The sequence below is a fragment of the Osmia bicornis genome, chromosome 1, assembly GCF_907164935.1.
Source record: "Osmia bicornis bicornis chromosome 1, iOsmBic2.1, whole genome shotgun sequence".
NCBI classification, from domain to species: Eukaryota; Metazoa; Arthropoda; class Insecta; order Hymenoptera; family Megachilidae; genus Osmia; species Osmia bicornis.
In genome coordinates this window covers 9,343,724-9,353,392 of record NC_060216.1, presented here as the reverse complement: position 1 = coordinate 9,353,392, position 9,669 = coordinate 9,343,724, and the positions used below count along the sequence as shown (strand labels likewise).

Genomic DNA, 9,669 nt, shown 5'->3' with positions numbered 1-9,669 from the left:
CTGTGACATAAATATGTAACACGTTTTATCAACATTTAATATTCAATAAATGGTCATGATTACTGTACAGTATGTAGTTATCATTTCAGAAGAAAGCTTTGTATAAAAAGAGGAAACTTATAAACAATCCTTCCTATACCTCTTATATTGTTCAGAAACATAATAATTATTGGTCAAGTAATCAATTATATTATATTAAAAAATATTTGAAAAATTACACATAAAAGATACCACTTTACAATCCTGAATTCACAGCAAACATACTAAACTTCAATATCCTCTTCTGCAGCTGGCAAAACCACTGTCGTCACTGCTACAGGATTCGTCTTTGATTTCTTACAAAGTAGAATCTCAACTCTCCCTGATATTATATCCTTCAAAAGTGCACGAACGACTAAAGGAATAGGAGTACCACTGGGTAACAGAGGTACATCCATTACTCGTGGCCTCACGTCGGTATTTTCACTTCTGCAAACGATATACAAATCCGTATCAGACAATTCGTCGGATATATTCGTTAACAAGATGCGAATTTGATAATCCGGACCCAATCCTAAAACAGTCGCCTCCATAGTGATTGGACGAGGACCCATATCCTGACCCTCGTTTAAGGACTCAAACGCTTTGTTCGCTACTGTTAATCGCAATCGGAGAAGACCTTGTTGAAAAGTGGAATGAATTTTTTTCGCTTCTGATCTTTCACGAACCGTCTGCTCCATGAACAGCCTCGTCTTTTTTGGTATTAAAAATTTAGACCCATCGTTTAATACTGAGCTAGACATTATATTATGAACACTGAAATCGGCGGTTCGTTTTAAAATCTTTACGCAGAGACCACCACCTACGGTGACCATCGCCATGGCACGTTCTTCCTGACCCATACGACCGTACTGTATTAAAAAGCGAATGGAATTAATTAATTTCAGAGATGCTTCTGCAATCTGGTACTTGCAAAAGAGAATAGTCTCACCCTCATCGCAGACACCGGTTCCATAATCTTTAGAGTATCCACATGGTGTTTCCCATCGTACACACGAATACCATACCCAGCAGTACTAACAGCGAGCAAAGAGAGTCCGCTTTGGGGCACTGGTAAGCTCACCGAATCCAAAATAGCACCCGGAACACGGACGCACCAGAGTTTAATTCCCTATAAAACAAAACAAATTCATTATTCCTTTTATAATAATTTATGTTTTAAAAATTAATCTATGATAGCATACCTTTCTGGAGAAGCCAACCAGAGTGCCATCCATAGCAGCAACCACAACCCCATCGTTACTGAGGGTTGAAATGGACACAGCAGGCGCTGATAATTTTTCCCAAAGATTTACAGGACTACCTCTTCTTATCGCACCTATTTTACCATCTCTTCCAACAATTAAAATCCTACCATCACCGGTCCATAAACCAGTACAAGCGAAGGCGACTGGTGGCCATTTTAATAAATGTTTGTCCATCACGCAGAACGTTCTGAAATACGTAAATATGTAAGTATATGTCACAAAGAAATTAATTTAGGAAGAAATTTTTACCGAGGATCCAGGACAAGAACTTCTCCAAATTCCGTGCCCAGCACAAGGCACCCACTGGCTGGATTAGTCCACGAGTCTCGTCGTATCACAGAAATCGCGGTCAAAGCGTTATTCTTTATAAGAGGAATTCTTTTATATTGTTCCACGAAGCTGGGTCTTAAATTTGGATCCATGGATAAAAACTTTAAGGTTCGGGGTGAGATGAATCCTGCTCCAAGCTCTTTCAACAACAAGTCCAACTCGTTGGCTAACGTTAGTATGTTTAATTCCTCATCCAATCCTGCCTTGTGCCATATCTATGAAGAAAAATTATTTCATATTAATAAATTGATCAATCGTCTGACAAGAAGATTATTCATACTTCTCGTTCTTTTGGATGCACGTCGATGAAAGGTAAAGTGTACTTGAAGTATGGTCTCATATTTTTGAAGATAAACACACTGGAACCAACACCTACACCCAAAACCGATGATCGAGGCTCTCCGTTTTCTGTGTAAAAACCGACTAATCCGCAAGGTGCGTTCACCATGTTGTGCTCCGTTACTTGGTCCCCACCTTTGTAAACTCGTATCTGATGCAAATGACAAAGTTATAATAGATTTGCCAATGGATTGACAATTATGAAAAGTTATTACTTTAGCAGAATTAGCTGCAAGCGTCCCCAAATCGACGCAAACGAGCCTTGCATCCCCATTGCCGGTAACGTCCAGCATATCAACCCCATTTGGCAATGTGTATAATTTGGCTCCTGGTTCCCAAAATGCCTCCAGCCATCGGCTCGTACCGAGACCACTAACATTGTGTTCGGCTCTAAAAAGTATACATTAAATTTTTCACGATGAATATATTTTAAACAACCCCTCTATCTACACGCGGCGACTCTAACACCTTAACACATATAATACAATTAAAAAGTATTCATTTTTTTTTTACTTACCGTAGCCCATGCATTATTGAATTTCCTTTAAACATTCGATACAAAATATTACTTTTAATTGAAACACATAAGCACTCGTCCAAACACTCTTCATATACGTTCTATGCACCGTGTTGTAATGCGGTGAAACAGAACGTCATATTGTTACTATATTAAACTTTTTCGAGGTATTCTTTGTTGAGAAGTGAACAGCCACGAATTGACAGAATTTTAATCTCTGAATGAAACAACGGTCGATCATATCGAAAGATCTGTTTTAAAAATTTGTTGAACGATTCAGTATCGCTGGTTGATTCTTTGTTGTGGACACCTGTATCCATAGTAATGTTCACGTGTACTAAATATCAATGATCGCGGATTGGATTCACTTATCAAGAGCAATGTTAAATTACATTGAAATTGAAATATTTTTATAATACGATAATTCTTTTCTCTTTTTTAAAGAGAAAGTATAAATATACAACTTTATTTTAATAAATAATACCTTTTCTTTTTATGACCACTGCAAACGTTACGCGTAATTATTATTTGAATTATCGTTGTGTTTCGTTTAATTTGAAAACTTATGTTTTCTAGCTTGACCTATACGAATGTAAACACAGAAATTACCGATGATAGTTATTCGTGTTAGGATTCAATTAGAAGCGTTTCTCGATCGTTAAACTCGGGCAAGTGATTTAAAAGAAAATCTTGACAATTGAATATAACATTTGATATTTAAAAAATTTACTCGGATAAACTGCGCTTTCTTGTTTTAATTTTCCTCGAGAATAATGCTAACGTCGACGAAATCGAAAACGAAATATGAACAATCAGTGACGCCGTTGACACATCCGAAGAATCATTTCAAACTACCAAGTCGAAAATTATGGAAAGAGGGAAGTAGTAACTCAGCATTGAAAGGCGATCATTGGAAGAAATATAGAGATTCGAATAAATGGGACTTGGTCGAATCTCCGCAGTTCGTTGATTTTAGTTCTGCAGCAGACGTAGGAGATTCTTACTTCGGTGAGATTTTCTAATCACATTTTAACAGAATTAATTATATTCGGAAACTCCTACAATGGACTAATTTCAAAAGAAATAGATCGTCGAGATTTTAAGTTCCCTTTATTATTTTATTAGATAAAGTAACTGTGATTGTCAGCACACCAAATGTAAATCTCCAATACGGAAATCTTCCTAACACGTTCGAAGGCGAAAATTCATTGATTGCGTAAGAATTATTATACTCATCAATGTCTTTCAGTAAGAAATCACAGAAATCACAGAAATATGTTTCATTTGATTTCAGAAACCTCGATAATTTTCATTTATCCACTATAAAACCCGATGTACCGACATATGAGGTGGAGAACAATGAGAACGACAAAGAAAACAAGGAGGAATATGTGGTTCACACATCCTCTCTTAATATGGTATGTCGCATAAATGAATTAGATCAATGAATTGATTTTTAATTATTGGCATGAATGTTTCAGGGAAAGGATAAAGATGAAATATGTAATAAAATAAATAAACCCCAAAAGATAAATGGCTTTACTATTATAAAGCCATTTACCTTTGACATGCGATATAAATATAATCAACAACGTAAACAAGAACGCATTAATAAGGTATGAGAATTATAATTTGAAATAAAACTTTTAAATATTTATTAATCAATTATTTATCTGTAGATGTTAGAAGAAGAGAAAAAGATGAAGGTATTTCGAGCAAACCCTCTTCCAAAATATTTAAAATCTCGACCTCAAAATAACAACAATAATAATAACAATAATGACATTTTACATGGTAAAGTAAATAGTAATACCGAAGAAAAAGATAAGAAAAAAAGTTCCGCTGTAATGAACACGAAGAAAAATACCGATGTAATATATAAAAGTTACATGCCACTCTGCATGCCTGTTTTAAATTAAATTGCGTTTGAAAGTAATTAATAACTAGATTCTTTTGTTTTTAATATAACTCAGGTCTGCAAGAAATTACTGGCTGTACCGCACATCACCAGAAAGAACTTGGAAAAGCCAAAAATGCCACATTTACAAACCGCAATTCGGTCACAACTAAGGAAACGTTTCGATGATACCATAAGAGAGAAGGAAAGACAAAATGAACAGCTTAAACAAATGGTAACAGTTTGTTTTTTTAATATTATAATAATATTAGAATTTGCTACATATTTCTAAAATAAAAAAATAGGAGATTGCTGCTAAAAAGAAGCAAGAGGAAGAAGAACGTTTATATTTAAGAAAACAAACTGTTCATAAACCACAACCGATTCGCAAATATAAATTGGGTTTGCCAACTGTTGCTAAACGACCATTAACCGACCCTGTGAGCCTGATACCATTAAAACGACGTCGCACAGTGGATCGAGTAAGGCAAAATAATTTCAGAACTGCTTAGAATTTTGTTTTATAGATTTGTATTCTTTTATTAATATCAAGCAAAATAACTAAAATAAAAAGTGACACTTTCCCACACATGCTGTATAAGTAATTATAAAATTATTAGTACCGCCCGGCCCCCTCCCAATGTGCCACCTTGCTCTGACAATTAGAGCCTTCTGCGGGTTCCCAGGTTCATGGTCCTCCTAGGAGAATTTACCGAAGTCAGTCAAAATCAACACAAGACCGAAAAATTATTGAAATAACTGACAAAATTGCATTTTACAAAGACCGCGATCAATCAAAGGTATTTTTAAAATTCGATCCTTGTGCCATCTATACAAAAAGTGCTGAAACTACTCGACAACTTACCGATCGATTTTCCGAAACAAGGAAAGATTAGCGCTAACTATCGGGAAATAGCGGAAACTACTTGATAATTTACCGACTACCATATGGTAAGTCGGTAAGTAGCCTGCATTGTTTCCCGATAGAAAAAGCTAGTGCTCCCTGTTTCGGAAAATCGATCGGTAAGTTGTTGAGTAGTTTCTCCTATTTTTGAAGAGATGGCGCTAAGATCAAATTTGAAAAATACTTGATTTGTGACGGTCTTTTTAAAATACAAGTTTGGCAAACAATTATTTTAATCAGTTTTTGGCTGATTTTGATTGATTTCTAAAAAATAGAATCAAAACTAAAAGAAGGACTGGTAAAACAGACACGACTATCATACCGACGGTGTTATGTATATGCAGACCTTACTTCCCTGGGGGTGCTTGGGATCCCGAAATCATGATCTTTAGAGAACAAAACACGTCCAATCTTTTTGGATTTGTAGTCACTGCTATGAATATATTTCTTCTTATGAAGGATTACTTTTCTTTAATTTAACGAATTTATTGTAAAGATCAAAATGATTGGAATGCGAATGAATGCATTTAACGATACTGGGCTCGGTGAACCGGAGCAAGATGCAAATACGGCACTCATAGAATTAGATAAAGGTATGTTTATATTTTCTAACTTAACCTCCTGTTGTTTTATTTGCTGTGTTTAGTAAATATTATTTTAAATAGTAATTAAACACATTCTTTTAGGTTTACGATCAACAAAGATCGGTGAACAGTGTGAAGCCATAGTGAGATTCCCACGGTTATTTGAAAAATATCCCTTTCCTATACTCATCAATTCTTCTCTATTAAAATTAGCAGAGGTTTTTCGTACCGGTAGCAATTTTTTACGTGTTTGGGTCCTTAGAGTATGTCAACAAAGTGAAAAGCATTTAGATAAAATTTTAAATGTTGATGAATTTGTTAGACGTATTTACAGTGTGATACATTCCAATGATCCAGTTGCTAGAGCTTTAACATTGCGTACATTGGGTAGTGTAGCTGGTATTATACCAGAAAGACAACAGGTAAGGAATTATATGTTAAGTATATTTTGTATTACATATATAGAAATTTAAAAGTAAATGCATTGAATAATTTGTATAGGTTCATCATAGTATAAGAAGATCATTAGATTCTCACGATTCAGTTGAAGTTGAAGCTGCAATATATGCTGCACAAATGTTTGCTGCACAGTCAAAGCTCTTTGCTGTTTCTATGTGTAGCAAAATATCTGATATGATTAGAGGTCAAGCAACACCTGCATCAATGAAGTTACAACTTATCCCTATTTTACAATACATGCATCATGATACTTATACAGCTTCAATGGTATGTACATATTAAAAAAGTTTTTCTTTTGTGGAAGTATTTAATTGTTAGTTTAATTAAATAAATTTTTTAAAGGTAAATAAATTATGTATGGAGCTTCTTGGTAGCTATCCAGCAGTGGAATTTGTTAGAGTAACATTAAGTGCTTTAAGCACACTAGCTTCTGCAACATTAATTGATATTCCACAACAAGTTGTGCTTTTGTTACGTTATTTGCAAGATGATCCAAGATTAACAATAAAACGCCATGCTTTACATTTGTTACATTCTTTAGCTAGGAGAGGGGCTCATTTGTGGCCACAAGGTGCTCTTGATAATCTAATAGGTAAATATATTAGCTATATAATTTTATATCTTCAAAAGAAATATTTAATGAATGTGATATTTTAGAGAGTACTACAACGCTTCTACAAGATGGTGCTGGAAATAAAGATCTCCTTATTCGAACGTTAGATGTGATCGAGGTTATCACTTATTTTTAAAGTAATGACCGGCAATTTTTATACGTGTGAAGATCTACGACTAAATCGTTCAAATTATTTAATCTAGGTACTTAGTCAAAGCGCGGTAACATGTGATGCAAACAAGGAAGAAGGAAATCCTCTGTTATCCTTATGTCTAAATGCTTGTTATTCTCCTGACCCTTTTATCGCAGTAAAAGCGATTACTATATTAGCTAGAGTTGCGTGTTACTGGTATGTATCAAATAATTATTTATTGTTGTGGTTTTATTATGAGATAAATGATATATACATTTACAGCTATGAAGAAGGTTTACCAGCATATGGGATACAAGATGTTGTGTCATGTCTTGAATCTTTAATTGTACTACTAGCTTTAGATGATAAATATTTACGTCAATTAAAAGTCTGTTTGCGCTCGACGGTAAAATTGTGTCGAGCACAGCCTAGTCATTGTTCAGTATTTGTCGATGCAATTGGCAGTACACTGTTTAACACAAACATAGAAAGTACTCAAAGTGAGAAACAAGCAGTTGCTTTATGTGAAGCTCTAGGTGCTATTGGAAGCTTAGAAGAAAATACATTGCTCTCGCTTTTACCAGATATATTGGCAAAGCTTAGACAGACTGTACATGTACACTCAAAGGTAGCCATGAACAGAAACCACATATACAATTCAATGGACCTAACGTCTATATAAATTTCTTCTTAAAGGTGATGTTATGTACACTATTATTTCAAATGGTAGCAGGAGGCTATGAATGGAATACAGAATGTTTGGAAGCAGTAGAAGAAGTTATTAAAAATGTTGATGGTTGGGCCAAATATAGAATCGCGCGAAGTGCTGCGAGATACGGTCACCACACAATAGCAACGCAAATATTTAGGAATTTGAAGGAAACAGTAGCGTCTGAACAATTACATTTTTGGATATCTGGTTTGGAACTAGTCACCAAAGCTGAGAGTTGTCTTATGTTTGTATAACTTATTTATAAAAGATATTATTCTTTACGGTAATGCTTCATAAATCAATTTTACTTTGTTTATAGGGATAAAACAGAGGAAGCAGAAAGCAAAGCAAGGGTGCAAACGGTGGAAAAGTTAAATGGAGCTATTGCATGTTACGCGAGCGCGTGTGCATCATTAAAAGCAGCTAGTACTCCTTTGAGAAGTTTACAGTTTGCTAGCGAGTATTCAAAACTTCGTTGTGAATTCCTTCAAGCTATTATACAACTTTTACATTCATGCAGGTATTATATTACACTCCAAAATCATTTATTTTTTACAAATCCCAGAGATTGCATAAGTAAATAAATCTGATTATCCTTTAGATCTCTGTGTACAGCTCCACCACCTGCTATTACAATTACAGTAATTCTTGCGACGAAAGATGATCTTCAACGATATGGACGTGTTACTAATCAAGTATTTTACTTTTTCATAATACTTAGTTGTATTTAGAAATATTATTAGTATTAAAATAATTTATATTTGTTAGTTGAGAAAGTCGGCTCAAGAATTGAGGAACTGTGCGGATAACTATCAGAAGCTTTATCAATCAGCTTTTGACGCCGACCCCGGTTCATTGGCAAACATAAGAGCGTATCCTTTATAAAAATACAATTAATTTCCAAATAAATAAATACAGCATATTGTTCCTTTACTTATCATTTATAGGTTGCAGGAAATTTGTCGCTTGTTAGCAAACAGCGTTGAACGAGTTTGTGGGGGAATGGGAATTCGTACATATCATCAAAGCGAGGTTAATTTTGATTTCGGCGATACCGTAGAAATGCGTCAATTAGCACGTTGCTGTACTGAATTACGCCGTCTCGCGCCTACCTATATAGGGGAAAATAAAGCATCGGCCCTCAGTCACTCAAGAATAAACTGTTTAGTGTCACAAGTGATGTTATTAGCGGGATCAAAAATGAGATTACCAATGCCCCGATATTACTTCCAGGCATTACAAGCGACTAGTGTTAAATTATCGGTTTCACCACAGCCACGGGTACTCGGCGAACCAGTATCCGTACCCCAAGGTAGCCAACTAGCGCTAAAAGTCGAAGGAGTACTACGGCATGGCCGGCGCGCGTCTCTATATCGCTCCGTCGCTGCTGTCTGTATTTCTATTTCCACGACTCCTCCTTCAAAAATCAATTCAGATCAAAAGGTAAACACCAATAAATTTCTTTCGTACAATTATTTTTTCTTTACTTAACAAACATTTCACTTACAGGATTCTAATACCAACGAATTACAACAAACCGTCACGCCACACCGTGATTTCTTCGCCTGTGAATTTTTACTTTCATTGGGAAGCCCGGGAACAAATGCAACTGCATGTGCAAGTAACACCGCAAATGTAAATAACAATATGAACGCCGGTGGTGGACAGTATCAAGTTACAGCAAGTGCAAGTATACTTGACAAGGATGGTAATGTGTGGAAATGTGGACCACGTTCTACGCTTCAAGTTAGGGTACACGAAGAGCCTGCTAAAAGGAAATTACCATAACAAAGTCTGCTTATAGTTTTTATACCACGTTATTTGTATCCAATCAAATTTTATAGAATAAAAATGTCTCTTCTTTTATTCTCTATGCTTTACTCTTTTGCAATGTT

General features: G+C 35.2%; 3 protein-coding genes across 5 annotated transcripts; 2 read left to right on the top strand and 1 right to left on the bottom strand.

The window, feature by feature from the left end:
* Window positions 1-16: 16 nt before the first annotated feature.
* LOC114882911 (Bardet-Biedl syndrome 1 protein homolog) lies at window positions 17-3,044 on the bottom strand. Of its 3 annotated transcripts, none has more exons than XM_046287111.1 (8): window positions 2,957-3,044; window positions 2,473-2,497; window positions 2,171-2,345; window positions 1,897-2,106; window positions 1,536-1,831; window positions 1,224-1,473; window positions 971-1,150; window positions 17-890 (listed from the first exon to the last, which is right to left on the bottom strand). In XM_046287111.1, the coding sequence occupies exons 2-8, from the start codon at window positions 2,484-2,486 to the stop codon at window positions 264-266; spliced, it is 1,752 nt and encodes a 583-aa protein (XP_046143067.1). In that variant the 5' UTR covers window positions 2,487-2,497; window positions 2,957-3,044; the 3' UTR covers window positions 17-263. The 3 variants fall into 3 exon arrangements, with proteins under 3 accessions (XP_046143067.1, XP_029055928.1, XP_029055930.1); XM_029200097.2 differs by lacking the exon at window positions 2,957-3,044 and having other exon boundaries at window positions 355-468; window positions 548-890; window positions 2,473-2,939; XM_029200095.2 differs by lacking the exon at window positions 2,957-3,044 and having other exon boundaries at window positions 2,473-2,939.
* A 44-nt stretch (window positions 3,045-3,088) lies between these two features.
* Window positions 3,089-4,936, top strand: LOC114882916 (targeting protein for Xklp2-like). The gene is made up of 7 exons (XM_029200108.2): window positions 3,089-3,480; window positions 3,598-3,688; window positions 3,767-3,890; window positions 3,954-4,088; window positions 4,152-4,343; window positions 4,446-4,604; window positions 4,675-4,936. Exons 1-7 carry the CDS (start codon window positions 3,246-3,248, stop codon window positions 4,879-4,881), a joined length of 1,143 nt encoding a protein of 380 aa, XP_029055941.1. The 5' UTR covers window positions 3,089-3,245; the 3' UTR covers window positions 4,882-4,936.
* An 81-nt stretch (window positions 4,937-5,017) lies between these two features.
* Window positions 5,018-9,640, top strand: LOC114882909 (integrator complex subunit 7). Its single transcript, XM_029200093.2, has 13 exons — window positions 5,018-5,866; window positions 5,960-6,279; window positions 6,359-6,583; window positions 6,659-6,908; window positions 6,974-7,047; window positions 7,133-7,278; window positions 7,345-7,690; window positions 7,759-8,018; window positions 8,094-8,294; window positions 8,376-8,469; window positions 8,543-8,646; window positions 8,722-9,217; window positions 9,284-9,640. Exons 1-13 carry the CDS (start codon window positions 5,776-5,778, stop codon window positions 9,560-9,562), a joined length of 2,886 nt encoding a protein of 961 aa, XP_029055926.1. The 5' UTR covers window positions 5,018-5,775; the 3' UTR covers window positions 9,563-9,640.
* The last annotated feature ends 29 nt before the right edge of the window (window positions 9,641-9,669 follow it).

What these genes read in the sequence shown, in the direction of transcription:
- LOC114882911 (XM_029200095.2), bottom strand. Translation starts at nt 2,507, where the DNA reads ATGTTTAAAGGAAATTCAATAATGCATGGGCTACG. An exon ending in TGCATCCAAAAGAACGAGAA is followed by an intron (nt 1,832 to 1,896) that starts GTATGAATAATC and finishes TTTTCTTCATAG; the next exon opens with ATATGGCACAAGGCAGGATT. An exon ending in AACCGGTGTCTGCGATGAGG is followed by an intron (nt 891 to 970) that starts GTGAGACTATTC and finishes TTTTTAATACAG; the next exon opens with TACGGTCGTATGGGTCAGGA.
- LOC114882916 (XM_029200108.2), top strand. Translation starts at nt 3,246, where the DNA reads ATGCTAACGTCGACGAAATCGAAAACGAAATATGAACAATCAGTGACG. An exon ending in GGCGAAAATTCATTGATTGC is followed by an intron (nt 3,689 to 3,766) that starts GTAAGAATTATT and finishes ATTTGATTTCAG; the next exon opens with AAACCTCGATAATTTTCATT. An exon ending in ATGAACAGCTTAAACAAATG is followed by an intron (nt 4,605 to 4,674) that starts GTAACAGTTTGT and finishes ATAAAAAAATAG; the next exon opens with GAGATTGCTGCTAAAAAGAA.
- LOC114882909 (XM_029200093.2), top strand. Translation starts at nt 5,776, where the DNA reads ATGATTGGAATGCGAATGAATGCATTTAACGATACTGGGCTCGGTGAA. An exon ending in AAAGCTGAGAGTTGTCTTAT is followed by an intron (nt 8,019 to 8,093) that starts GTTTGTATAACT and finishes CTTTGTTTATAG; the next exon opens with GGATAAAACAGAGGAAGCAG. An exon ending in ATGGACGTGTTACTAATCAA is followed by an intron (nt 8,470 to 8,542) that starts GTATTTTACTTT and finishes TATATTTGTTAG; the next exon opens with TTGAGAAAGTCGGCTCAAGA.